Source organism: Anolis sagrei, chromosome Y (genome assembly GCF_037176765.1).
Source record: "Anolis sagrei isolate rAnoSag1 chromosome Y, rAnoSag1.mat, whole genome shotgun sequence".
In the NCBI taxonomy this organism is placed as follows: Eukaryota; Metazoa; Chordata; class Lepidosauria; order Squamata; family Dactyloidae; genus Anolis; species Anolis sagrei.
In genome coordinates, this window is record NC_090035.1 from 23,886,434 (window position 1) to 23,900,729 (window position 14,296).

Consider the following 14,296-nt stretch of genomic DNA (forward strand, 5'->3'; position numbering starts at 1 on the left):
TATTATTATTATTATTATTATTATTATTATTATGCTATGATTCTTCCTCTGAGACCCTTTTAGGGGGAATGGGAGAGGTGTCAGGTCCCAGAGGCAATGCATTGCATTATTGTTATTGTTATGATGGTGGTGAAATAAAAGGAAATAAAAAGTGAAAGAAGGAAGCAAACAGGGAGGGAAGAAAGGCAAAGGAAGGAAGGGGGAGGGAATGAAGGAAAGAGAGAAGGATGAAACCAAGTAGTGAAAGAAGGAAAGAAAGAAAGAGGTAGAGAAGGAAGAAAGGAGAGAAAGGGGGAGGAAAAGGGAGAAGGAATAGGTAGGGACCTCTCTTTCATAAGAGTCCAGATATCTACCTCAACTTTGATAAGTTTTACTATAGGCCACAGCAACGCGTGGCAGGGCACAGCTAGTAGAATAATAAGAATTGGAAGAGACCACATGGGCCATCTAGTCCAGCCTCTTGCCATGCAGGAAATGCACAATCATTTTCAAGGCCCATGTGCAGGGGGGGAGGAAGAGGCATTGCCATTGAATCCTCATTCCACCACCCTGTTTTTCTTTCCAGGTTCCAGTCATTCAGATCGTCCCTCTGCCCGGAGTCTGCAGCATGGTTTGCATGGCTTTGGGCAACCTGGAGATTGCGGAGATATGGTGCGCTGTGCTCCTTTGAGCCAAGGGTGGGCTGAGGCCCTACACCTCTGTATCACTTGCCTCCAGGTGACTTGACTCTCCTTCCTCCTAGGTTCCTGTTCCATCCTGCAGAGGGCAGCTCCATTAAGCAGTCTGTGGTCAAAGCAGTGAACATCAAAGCCGTCCTTGGCTTGAGGAAAAGGATGATGGTGATGAGCTGCGGCTCTTTCGGGGAGCAGGAGGTGGAAGTGACCTCCTTCTCAGAGATGGGAAGGTGAGGACTAGGAAACAGGTTCAAGTGCTGGTTTGCAGGTTTTCCAACTCTAGAAAAACCTTGCAAAATGATGTCTTTGTACTATGGCTGTTGTGAAAAGACCGGCATCTCACAGGGGGCTACAAAACGCACCACAGAAATGAACTGAAAGCAGTATGATGTTTCAGTGTTGAAAGAAGGAGACTAGGGTTCAAATCCCTTCTCAATTGTGGAAACTCATAGGTAACCCTGGGCAGGTCACACTCTCTCAGCTTCAAAGGATGCAGTAGGCGACCACTCCTTTGAACGAATCATGTAAAGACGATCTTATGATAAATGCCAGAAAACTATTAAAGTTATAGGGAGATCTTTGCTCCACTCTTTCGTAAATAGATATGCCTTTTTTAGCATGAGGATTGTGGCACGTTCTAGCTTTGTATTGACAGTTCGTCACTTTGCAGGAGCATCGGGAAACAGGCTTTGAAGCCTCCTGAGGAGACCCTACTGGCTTTTGCCAAAGTGGATGGGATGGAGGAGGCTTTGGTTGGCATGACAACCATGAACTCCTTTGTGATCTGGTAAGACTCTGCTTGAAATTCAATTCTTGTTCAAAAGCTGGGCAGGCTTTCTGAAAATTTATATTGGAAAACTTAGCATGTGTATCTGTGCCGTTACGCCCAGACGTTTTAAAATAAAACTTTGACGTGCTGCTATCTATGTCTGGGCGAAACTGCTGGGGTCTTTCTTTAGGCAGATTGAGCTTTCTGGAATAACTGAGTCCACTTCAATTTTAAACATTAAACAGGGTATTTATTAACAAAGTCCTTGTAGACTTGGCTCAGCTTATTAATGTTACCAACAATCAATGAGTAAAGTATAGAGACAAGTTTTCTTATATACAGATATTGAGGCACCTTTCCTCCAAAAGGTATAATGAATTGTGGAATTCTTCTACCCTAATCTTGAGCCCCTATGGTAAGAAAAAGCAGGTTTTTCTCCTATCTATAACTCAAAATCAGCTTTGGAGGCAAATGCCCAATACTATCTATCTAAATACTCAATAGCTCTTCTATTGATCTATCTATAATTTCTCTATAGCATAATAAACTCTATCTGTATTCAGTTATTCCCTATAGCTCAATAACTCAATGAATCTATCTATCTATCTATCTATCTATCTGTCTGTCTGTCTGTCTGTCTGTCTATCGGTCTCAATTAAACTCAATTAATCTATTATACTAAATTGTTTTTACAATGGTATTTGCAGAGGTACCTGTCTGCCAACAGCACATCATGGATTCTTCCTAAAACTGAAGGGGCAGGGAGACCTCCAAAATGGCTGCTTCTACCCTGGAAGCAGGGGCAGGCCCAAAGAGCTACTTTTTGGCCAATCATTGCAGAGGGCCTGCAAACTGGCTTTCCTGCTTCTGGCTGCTAACTTTTTAGGCCTTGCAGAGGCTGCAGCAGCCTGGGAGAAACTCAAGTAGAGGCTGTTTCCAGCAACTTAAAGGTAATGCAAAACCCAGTCTCCTGGGAGATGGAACACTCCCCGCTTAAATTTCCCAGGATATGGGAATTTACCACTAAACATATACAAACACCTTTGTATACATAACACTAAAACAGCAAAAACATTAAACACTATCCACAAGCAATACAAGATTGCTGATTGGTCTGTCCAGGACAGACATTTTGTCCTTGTTGTAAGTCGTTAATTGAATTTTCCTGACCTTACCGTCAGGGCAAGGAAAGGTCTTTAGTATGATGCCCATAGGCTAAGCATGGCGGGGCAAGTCCTTGTCCTTTCATAGTAATAACGAACGAGCAACAATACAATGCGACTATTGGGGGGTATGATAATGGGGTTTCTTACACATATCTTAAGTTTAGCCTTAGCTAACCTCCCTCCCACTCCCAAAGAAGACTGGCTCTGGCCCCAATCAGGGAATTGTGCAGTTTGACTGGAATGGAGACGTCCACTTCTTTTATGTTAGCCAGCTCCTGTTGGATGGCCAGGATATGGTCCCCGGCACCTTTGCAGTTGACCTTCTTCCCAGTTATCAGGATTACCTCCCAGTTGCTGTTTTCTATGGGGAAGTCAATCTTGGTATTAGTTTCCTCTCGAATCTTTTTGATGTTGGTGCCTCCCTTCCCAATAATGTTCTTGTGGAACTGCTTGAAGATAGGGACTGGGATGGAAAAGCTGTTTTCAATCAACTCTGCAAGAACTTTCTGGAGGTACTTGGCACACTTTTCTACCTCGTTCTTAGGCCCACGCAGCTGCACAATGTCGCTCTTTTGAGATGGGTCAGGGAAGTTAATGATGACCTCTGGGAACTTGTCACAGATCTCTTTGACTTTCTTGCCTTTCTGCCCAATGATCAGGTCTTTTATGCGTTCATTTTCCACATGAGCAGTCAATCCCAGCAAATCCTTGCGAGCCAGCTGGACCCCTTGTGGGTCTCCCTCAATCCAGATCAGGTTGCTCTTCTCGTTGACAGGTGGGATGCGGACAGAGACTTTGTGCTGATCCTTGATGCGGTTGATGTTGGCTCCATTTTTCCCTATCAGATGACGGTGGAACCTCTGTTCATCCTTTGAGAGTGCTGTGGCTTCGTCCCTCTCAGAGACTTCAAAGATGGAGGAACACTCTGGAGTTATTCCTTGTCAGCAGACTGAGATGTGGCTCAGGCTGCTGTGCATAAGCATGGGACGTCCACCTTTAAGCACTTGTGCTTGCTTGGAGTCCAACGATGATGGAGGGTGCATCTTGTTTATGCACACTGGGCCTATAACTGTCCAGCCCAACGGCAGTAGTTGTGCAATAGGCGCACCTGAAGGTCCCTTAACTTGGTCGTTCACGCAGAACAAGCTCGGGCAGTCCGAACCAAGCAAAAGGGCAATGTCCACATCTGGCAGAAAAGCTGGTATGGCATTCTTCAGCCTTCGCAGATGAGGATGGGCCTCCACAATTTCTCGGGTAACAATCTGCTTTTTGTTCCGAGGGATGGAGGAACACTCAATGAGGTCTGGCAACTTGAATTGTCTCTTGGTCGCAAGAGGAGACAACAAAACCGGAAGCTATGCGACCCTGCAACTTCTTCCTTCCTACACACGTTGACATAATGTAGTCGACCGTCTTGGTTTTTAGGTTGAACATTTGGAAGAACTCTGGAGTAGCCAGGGAAGCGTCGCTCTGTGAATCCAAAGCCACATAAAGTCTCTTTTTAAGCCAAGGGCTCTTGGCTGGATACACATCTGCCAGGCAGATGGGATGGCAGACTCTGAACTGATGCACGTCAGAGCACAGCTCAGTGCAGGCGACTGTTGGAACTGGGCCAAAACTAACAAAATGAAGTTCAACAGTGACAAATGCAAGATACTCCACTTTGGCAGAAAAAATGAAATGCAAAGATATAGAATGGGGGACGCCTGGCTCGAGAGCAGTACGTGTGAAAAAGATCTTCGAGTCCTCGTGGACAACAAGTTAAACATGAGCCAACAATGTGATGTGGCGGCAAAAAAAGCCAATGGGATTTTGGCCTGCATCAATAGGAGCATAGTGTCTAGATCTAAGGAAGTAATGCTACCCCTCTATTCTGCTTTGGTTAGACCACATCTGGAATATTGTGTCCAATTCTGGGCACCACAATTCAAGAGAGATATTGACAAGCTGGAATGTGTCCAGAGGAGGGCGACTAAAATGATCAAGGGTCTGGAGAACAAGCCCTATGAGGAACGGCTTAGGGAACTGGGCATGTTTAGCCTGAAGAAGAGAAGGCTGAGAGGAGACATGATAGCCATGTATAAATATGTGAGAGGAAGCCACAGGGAGGAGGGAGCAAGCTTGTTTTCTGCTTCCTTGGAGACTAGGACGCGGAACAATGGCTTCAAACTACAAGAGAGGAGATTCCATCTGAACATTAGGAAGAACTTCCTGACTGTGAGAGCCATTCAGCAGTGGAACTCTCTGCCCCGGAGTGTGGTGGAGGCTCCTTCTTTGGAAGCTTTTAAGCAGAGGCTGGATGTCCATCTGTCAGGGGTGATTTGAATGCAATATTCCTGCTTCTTGGCAGGGGGTTGGACTGGATGGCCCATGAGGTCTCTTCCAACTCTTTGATTCTATGATTCTATGATTCTATCTTCCTGCATCGGTAATGCAGCCTGCTTCAGTAGGTGGAGTTTCCTTTGCAGACGTGTCCCCTTTGGTGTGGGAGACAGCGTTGGAGTTCTGCATTGCGGTGCAATGCTTGGGGCTGTTGCACTTTTCACACTTGATGCTTTCTATGCACATGGATGCAAAATGTGGAATTGCTCCACAGCACCTAAAACAGATGCCCTGCTTTTGGACTAACTGTTGTCTTTCTTTGTATGGCTTCTTGCCAAATTCCCGGCAGTTGGCCAAACTGTGGGGCTTCTGATGAATGAGACAGAGCACCTCTTTTACCTCCAACCTGGGTTCGTCGCGTTGAGTTTCAACCACCTTTACACTGACCAGTCCTTTGGCCTCTCTAGGTGGTTTCTCATCCACTTTAGGTGCCTTCTCTGGCTGGATCCCTTGGTACAAGGTGGGAAGGCCAGTCTGTGGATCGTTCCTTTCTCTGGCCGCTCTGGTGATGAACTGGACCAGATGGGAGAATGGAGGGTAAACCTGAGAATGGGCCTCCTTGTAGTTGAAAACTTCCTTTCCCCAGGATTCTTGGAGGGTGAAGGGAAGCTTACTCAGGATCTGCCGCTGAGACAGGTACTGATTGAGGCACTTGAGACCAGGCAGCTCTGGATTCTCCTTGGCCGACTCTAGCTCTGCAAGGAGATCGCTGAGGTCCCACAAGAGCTTGAAGTCTTTGAGCTTCAAGGTTGGAAACCTTTGGAGCTTGTCCATAAGAGATGCTTCAATCTCTGTGCTGGCTCCGTACCGCTGCTCCAACCTGGCCCAGGCCTTTTCCAAGGCTTTGTCAGGATCGGCTACATGGGCTGTGTAGATCTTCTTAACTTGTGAAGATGAATTTGGCCCCAACCACGCAGCCAAAAGAGTCAATTCTTCCTCAGGCAGCAACATTAAGTCTCTGATTGCTCTCTGGAAGGTGACCTTCCAGAGAAGAAATTCCTCAGGCTTGTCCGAAAACTTTTCGACTCCCTTGTCTTTAAGGTCTCTTTTGGGGCTCCTGAAGATGGAAACAATCTGGGATTCGGGTGTCAACGGGAACAAGTGAGGCGTTGGCTGTTGTGGGGTGAAATCCCGCCGTGTTCCTTGTGTCGACTGTTGGCTCTTTGGAGGGATGACATTGCCTGCAGATGGACCGATGGCTCCCTGTGAAGTTGTCTGTAGGGCCCAATTGGTGCTACGCCTTGATGCCTTGGTTGGCTGTCCTGGGATCTTAGTGGGAAGCACAGGCAACACGAGCAAGGATGAGCTCCCCGCTATGACACTCTGCTCTTCAGGGAACTCGAAGGCAACTTTAGGGGCCTGCTCTGGCAGAGGATAGAAGTCTTCCTGTTCCTCATCCGAAAGCTGGCTGTTGATGTTGTTGAGGTGCACAAGCACTTTGGAAGAAGGGTCCTGTGTTGGCAACTGACCTACATTTTCTTCTGTGAGTTGCCCATTTAGGGCCTTAGCCAAAGTCTCAGCCTTTATCCTTTTGGCAGTAGCATCCATCTTCATTCTAAGCATCTCTAATTGACTTTGTTTTGGGGCCTGTTCAATTTGGAGTCGCTGCTCTTCTGCTTTAAAGAGGAGGGTGTGCTCAGCTATCTTTGCGTTGGCTTCCGCTTCCGCGATTTTACTTTGCAACTCGAGACGAGCAGCCTCTTTGATATGCAAAGCCACTATTGAAGAGATGGCGCTTCCAGCAGTGGAAGACTTGTGGCTGTGCTTAGACAAAGCACGCTCCCTTATTCTAGATGCCTGGCTAGAACGGCTAGACTTAAGGCTACATGAGGGAGACTGTCTTTCTTGAGGCACAGGCCTTGGCTCAACAGATGGGGAACTGGATTCTAGGGCATCTAGAGTGGCCCTCACCCTATCTTCTTTCTCCCCAGTGTTGGCTAAGAGACCCACTATTTCTGACTCTGAGTCCTCTGCATTTATGCGTTCAACAACTTGAACTACCTTTGTCACCAAACCTTTCCAAAGACCGAAAGTTTTTTCAAGGTCTGACTTTAAAATGGATGGCACCTTTGTGATACCTAAGCTTTCTATTCTGGCTATCAATATTGTGATGCGCTCCCATGCTGAACTTAACTTCGCATGGAGGGATTCCTTTTCTCCCTCAAGTTGGGCTCGCAACTTGGCTGAAGGGTATTTAATTCTTTGGGGCCTCTTACTTTCTGCCTCAGCAGTAGGCATCTCACTTGCACCCTTTTGAGATTGCACAGACATTATGAACCCTTACAGCAAATAAAATTACACAAAGTCAAATGCAATATAAAATACAAAGTACAGCACGTTAACACAATGAATTGTGGAATTCTTCTACCCTAATCTTGAGCCCCAATGGTAAGAAAAAGCAGGTTTTTCTCCTATCTATAACTCAAAATCAGCTTTGGAGGCAAATGCCCAATACTATCTATCTAAATACTCAATAGCTCTTCTATTGATCTATCTATAATTTCTCTATAGCATAATAAACTCTATCTGTATTCAGTTATTCCCTATAGCTCAATAACTCAATGAATCTATCTATCTATCTATCTATCTATCTATCTATCTATCTGTCTGTCTGTCTATCGGTCTCAATTAAACTCAATTAATCTATTATACTAAATTGTTTTTACAATGGTATTTGCAGAGGTACCTGTCTGCCAACAGCACATCATGGATTCTTCCTAAAACTGAAGGGGCAGGGAGACCTCCAAAATGGCTGCTTCTACCCTGGAAGCAGGGGCAGGCCCAAAGAGCTACTCTTTGGCCAATCATTGCAGAGGGCCTGCAAACTGGCTTTCCTGCTTCTGGCTGCTAACTTTTTAGGCCTTGCAGAGGCTGCAGCTGCCTGGGAGAAACTCGAGGAGAGGCTGTTTCCAGCAACTTAAAGGTAATGCAAAACCCAGTCTCCTGGGAGATGGAACAGTATCTAACCAAGATTCTATAAGCAACAGTTTTAAATATATATAAAACTGCATTTCCTGTCCTTTTCCCTCCACCGGATTGAAGTATTTGATTTAAGTAAAGATGAATGAAACACTCTCCATACTGTTTGAGTCATACAGCTCCTCAATGCAACTTGGAAATAGTTATTATTTATAATCTGTTTGGAAATACAGTAAAAGTTGTTGGTGAAACAGCTCCTCAATGCAACTTGAAAGATCTTTGTAGAGAAATGTTTATTATAGAGTGTTTAATGTACTGTGTTTAAACTGTATTTAGAGTTTACATTAGTTGCTATGGCCTAACTGTAAGAGATAGGTTGCCATGGTAACAAGGCCTCAGAGGAGGTGGGCGGAGTTTAAGGAATAAAAGGTTTGAAAGCGACAGTTAATATTCAGTCCGGTGGATGAGACCCGGGGAAGAGGATCAGAGTCAGTTAGGGCTCTGGGTTGTGAAGCTGTGAGAATTCAGTTAGTTCTTAGGATTTGTGAATATTTCTTCAGCAAGAGAGCTGAAGGTGTTACCTTGTTAGATTGCTTAGGTTAAAAGAATCTAACAGAAGGGGTTTTAAGGATCGCCAGTAAGGAAAGACTGGTGATCAGTGGTTTGATCCGAGTATAGGACAAACAGTGTGGAATATTCACAATAGGGAACTCTGAAGTAATAAAAGCACTTCACTAAAGAAGGAGTTTATAGAATTGTAACATCAGAAGCTTGAATGTATCTCAAACTAGCCATTTTGTAACATCAAGCCTTGTGCCAAATTCAAATTCTCAAAACTGCAACAATTACGTTCTGTTAACAATAAAACTTGTTCTCTTTGTATTTCAAACCTGCCTCCTCCATTGCTTTTATGCTTGGTGCATTCCACACTACCAACGTCACCTCACAACACAACTAAGGATAAACAGAGACATAAACCAGCGTCTCTAAACATATTGGTGGCAGCTTAATTGATATCTAAAAGAAGGTTCCTTACAAATATTGTTGGCATCAAGGAAAATTAGTACTTCCTCACATTTCAGTGGAAATAGTACTTCTTTACATAATTTGGTGCCAGCAGCTGGGAGGCTTCGTTACAATCTTGTTTATAGTGTGTTTGCAAATACCTTTAAGGCACATGCCTTTAAAGTTTAGGAGAAAATCATTACCAGGATTGTTAATGTTTCTTTAAAAAGTTTGCTACACATTTGAGATGACCAAATTGTTTGGGTATAGTGTATCTGTGCAGAAGTTATTGAAACTATGTATATGTTTAACTGTTAGAATATATTCTTGTTGGTAACAGTAGCTAAAAGCTAGAGTTAACTGGTTGTATCCACAGTGGTGTTGCCAAGGAGACCAGGCAGAAGAGAGTGAGAAGTGGGTGGAGCCTAGCAAGAGAATGTTATCCGCGTCTTTGAAAGAAGCAGTTCAGTTTAGGGTTCGAGTTCGGAGATAGCAGTTGAGAGAGGAGAGTGGAGAGTGGAGAAGCAGTGTGTGTGAATAGCCAGAGGTTTCTTCAGTCTAGGAAGGCTGAAGGGGGAAACCTAATTAGTTTCATTAGTCAGAGAGGACTAAGGGAAGCTTGTTTAGATCACTAGTTAGGAAAGAACTAGAGATCTAGGATTTGATCAAGAAGGATCAAATTAGAAGGCTGTTCACCTCAGGAAACATTGTTTAAGAAAGTACTTCACCACAGTAAAAGTCAATTACAAGTTGTGACATTGAGAAGAGAGAACTGTATTGCAAACCAAGTTACATTCCAAGTTATATAAGTTATTCAAAGTTATTCCAAGTTATTTAACAGCCTGCAACCATACGCTTTGTACAAAATAAACTTATTAACTTTTGTTGAAGACCGTGTCATCTCCATTTATCTGCATCTGGGGAGCCAGTTTGTCAGAATAGTTATAGGTATTTCATATGTATGTATGTTTTTAATGTGTTTGCATTAGTATTATAATGTATTAGTATTGCTTCTTAAAGATGGATTCAGTCATGTTCATTTACTGTTCAGCTCACATATGTTATTGTTACAAAGTTACAGGCCAGACAGTGAAACTGTGATAACACGCAATTCCTTTGCCCTGAGAGAAATTAAGGAGTGTACCAGCCAAGAACATAGATAAGACAGAAGGGCGGTTCTTATGTTTGCTGTGTCTTCTTGCTATGCTTTGTTCGTCGCCATTTTTAGTTCCATGATGTAGCCCTTTGTATGTAGACATCTTAAGTAAAGCTACCTTAGTAGAAGAATGCTGCCTGAGTTTGTTTATTTTGAAACCACACGCTTGCTGTGCCCAGACTGGAGAGTCTGACTGCTAACACAGTTCTCATCGGCAATACCTCACGTTGGTGGCAGTTACCTTAATTACATCCATAATCATCCACACCTGTATAACTGGTGGCAGAATTTAAGAACAGTCTGTGCAATGGTGACAGTGGGTGGGTTCTTTAAAGTTAAAACCCAATACCCTGTCTGTTGTTGGAATTGCAGCACCTTAGCAATTAGCACAATTGTACAACTGGTGCGTGCAGACATCACAAATTGGTGGCAGTAATTTTAAGCACCTTCGCAGTATCTATTTGTAATGTCCAGTATTAGGAAGCAATGTGACATTTGGAAGCCTTCATCGTTTTCATAGGGTTTGTTGCAAAAGGGAATTTGAAAGGGACTTCCAAAGGCCATCTAGTTCAACCCCTTTCTGCCAGGCAGGAAGACAGCATCCAATCCCTCCTGACAGAGGGATAGGCACAACCAGAGCACAATGGAAGCAGGCGTTTCTCTCTTTTTGTAGGAACTTGACATCTGGGCAGCAGCTGAGGAAGATGTCCATCAGCTGCTCCTTCCCTGCATCCATCTGCCACAGAGCCTATGCCGATGCGGTACGTCTTTGGGAGTTTATTCCCTTGTTTTTTGGGTTGAGAGAGTTCTTTGGTAGAGAGCACCTGGCATTCAGGCATCCCAGCATTCCCTTTTGCCCTTTTGTGTCCTTAAGAGATGACCCAGGACTGACTCTCCAGTTTGGGTGTGTTCTTCTTGGGCGCCAGGGCCTTCTCTTTGTGGTGCTGAGCCACCCTCATGCTAAGGAGCGCCAGACTGAAAGGGGCCCTGCCTTCCGTGTCGTGGCCCTCAACCCCAAGACAGGAAGGAGCGCCACAATGACGGCCGTGTCCCTCCCACGAGGCTCTGGAGGAAGGCAAGTCTTAGCATTGTGGAGTTGGGAAGGACAATCAATAAGTTTCTCATTTTAAGATGAAATCTCCTTGTCTGTCATATGAACCCTTAGCTCCATTGAGTCCTTGGCTGCTGCACTGGGAGGTTAGCAAATTGTGGCAGCTAAGACAGAGCGGGGTTGGGGGTTGGGGGCTTCCTGTGCCCTTTCTCAGCTGCTTTGGTTATGGATTCCAATGCTCCAGGCTCTTGAACAGAGTTTCCTCTTCCTCACATCATTGTAGAACCTTCGGTGCCACTTTGCATTCACGGTCATGGGGCAAAGCTCTGCATTCTACTAGTGTAAAGACCAGAGCTTCCTGCACTCTAGTTTAAGGCAGGAGGACTACTGCTTTCCCACATAATAATAATAATAATAATAATAACAACAACAATAGTAATAATAACAGGGATTAAGGCGAGGTACAACAGGGTTAAGCTGTCCTCTCCAGTTGAAGAGCAGGAGATCCTATTTATTTATTTACTATTTATTTATTAACTATATTTATACCCCACCCTTCTCACCCCAAAGGGGACTCAGAGCGGCTTACAGTAGACAAACATTCAATGCCGCATAAAACAGATATGCAAATAAAACAAATGCATTAAAAGCCATAAAGTTTAAAACATCTAAAAATTAAAACCAATTATTAAAACTACCCAGTCCAAAATCATAGTCCTAGGTTGGGCCATCAGACTGGAAAAAATCAACTTACATCCCCATACCAAAAAAGGGAAATGCGAAAGACTGCTCAAACTTCCGTACAGTGGCCCTTATTTCTCATGCCAGTAAGGTAATGCTCAAGATCCTGCAAGGAAGACTCCAGCAATACATGGAGCGAGAGTTGCCTGATGTTCAAGCTGGGTTTAGAAAAGGCAGAGGAACGAGAGACCAGATTGCCAATATCCGCTGGATAATGGAGAAAGGCAGGGAGTTTCAGAAAAACATCTACTTCTGTTTCATTGACTATTCTAAAGCCTTTGACTGTGTGGATCACAATAAATTGTGGCAAGTTCTTGGTGGGATGGGCATACCAAGCCACCTTGTCTCTCTCCTGAGGAATCTGTACAAGGACCAAGTAGCAACAGTCAGAACTGACCACGGAACAACAGACTGGTTCAAGATTGGGAAAGGCGTACGGCAAGGCTGCATACTCTCACCCAACCTTTTTAACTTGTATGCAGAACACATCATGCGATGTGCGGGGCTGGATGAATGCAAGGCTGGGGTGAAAATTGCTGGAAGAAACATTAACAACCTCAGATATGCAGATGACACCACTCTGATGGCCGAAAGCGAGGAGGAGCTGAGGAGCCTTCTAATCAAGGTGAAAGAAGAAAGCGCAAAAGCCGGGTTGCAGCTGAACGTCAAAAAAACCAAGATTATGGCAACAAGAATGATTGACAACTGGAAAATAGAGGGAGAAACCGTGGAGGCCGTGACAGAATTTGTATTTCTAGGTGCAAAGATTACTGCAGATGCAGACTGTAGCCAGGAAATCAGAAGACGCTTACTTCTTGGGAGGAGAGCAATGTCCAGTCTCGATAAAATAGTGAAGAGTAGAGACATCAGACTGGCAACAAAGATCCGTCTAGTCAAAGCCATGGTATTCCCTGTAGTAACCTACGGATGTGAGAGCTGGACCTTAGGGAAGGCTGAGCGAAGGAAGATCGATGCTTTTGAGCTGTGGTGTTGGAGGAAAGTGCTGAGAGTGCCTTGGACTGCGAGAAGATCCAACCAGTCCATCCTCCAGGAAATAAAGCCCGACTGCTCACTGGAGGGAAAGATACTAGAGACAAAGTTGAAGTACTTTGGCCACATCATGAGGAGACAGGAAAGCCTAGAGAAGACAATTATGCTGGGGAAAGTGGAAGGCAAAAGGAAGAGGGGCCGACCAAGGGCAAGATGGATGGATGGCATCCTTGAAGTGACTGGACTGACCTTGAGGGAGCTGGGGGTGGTAACAGCCGACAGGGAGCTCTGGCGTAGGCTGGTCCACGAGGTCACGAAGAGTCGGAGACGACTGAACGAATGAACAACAAGGTTGGGGTGGGCAACTTCATCGGAGAGTGAGGGCCAGTATTACTGTCTTGCACACAGTATCCGACTGTTAAATGGAAATTATGCCAGATCGCTTCCAGTTCTTTTTGTGTCCAAATTTGCGGTTGTTTTTCTGGAATTGGAGTGGACTCCCAGTGGCTTAAGAAGCAAAATGTCATGTCCTTGAGGAAAATTTTGGCAAAGAAACAAGGGCCTGAAGAATTGAGGTTTGGGGATCTGCCATAGTGGAACTGGGTAGTCACATGGTCAGCCTTGGGTTTTCCTTCTTCCACAGTGTTTAGATTGAATTGCTGATGGGAACCATGTCTTTTGGGGCCAGGTTCCAGGAAGGCGAGGTGAAGGCTGCTTCTGTGGTGGCAGAGTGCTGACCTCAGGGGTCATTGCGGTGTGGGACCTGCTCCTGGGGTGCTGCACGGCCCTCTTGGCCCCTGGACCCAAAGGGAAGTGGTCCTTGGTCCGCTGGTCAGCTGCAGATGCCTGCCTGCTGGCCGGGAAGGAGGATGGCAGCCTCTGCCTCTACAGCAACTCTCTTGGCCTGCCTCCCACCTGAGACTGCGTCCATTCCTTTGGGTTTCTTCCTCCACAAGAATTGCACACATCTCTTTCAGATGCCCGTTCAACACATAGCAGCAGGACTCACTCAAAACATTTCCTCTGGAGTTAATGGGAATGCATGCCTTTCCCTGGTTTGGCTAAGAGTTACTTATTCGTTCAAGGTTTGCGCCATTGCATTGTTTGGAATGTATCCATTAAAACGCCATCTTTCGAAAGTCACGCTTCTCTGTATCTTGTGGCGGGGAGTTCCACTGTCTGTGCATTAACTGAAATAGAACTGCTCCTTTTTAAAAATTCTGCCTGCCCTTCAGGCGATTTCTCAGAGACATCTTGGGAAGTAACACAAATAATAATAAAAGTTATATTAAAAATAAAATTATTTTCATGGCACAAATACTATTATTGTATATCACTATAGGCAATCACTCATAGCTGAATATGTCTAACCCTATCCTTTATATTAATATAGCTTCATAGAAGGTGGGTCCATAAATAGAAACGTAAGTGCAAGAATAAATA

General features: G+C 44.8%; 1 protein-coding gene across 1 annotated transcript in view; it reads left to right on the forward strand.

The window, feature by feature from the left end:
* LOC137095556 (partner and localizer of BRCA2-like) overlaps positions 1 to 13,996 on the forward strand; it is a 35,295-nt gene extending 21,299 nt beyond the window's left edge. The window contains 6 exon segments of the mRNA XM_067462340.1: positions 533 to 651; positions 743 to 904; positions 1,345 to 1,461; positions 10,745 to 10,832; positions 10,998 to 11,187; positions 13,549 to 13,996. Of these exon segments, the coding sequence (XP_067318441.1) occupies positions 533 to 651; positions 743 to 904; positions 1,345 to 1,461; positions 10,745 to 10,832; positions 10,998 to 11,187; positions 13,549 to 13,772 (900 nt within the window). The 3' untranslated portion in view covers positions 13,773 to 13,996.
* Positions 13,997 to 14,296: the final 300 nt, after the last annotated feature.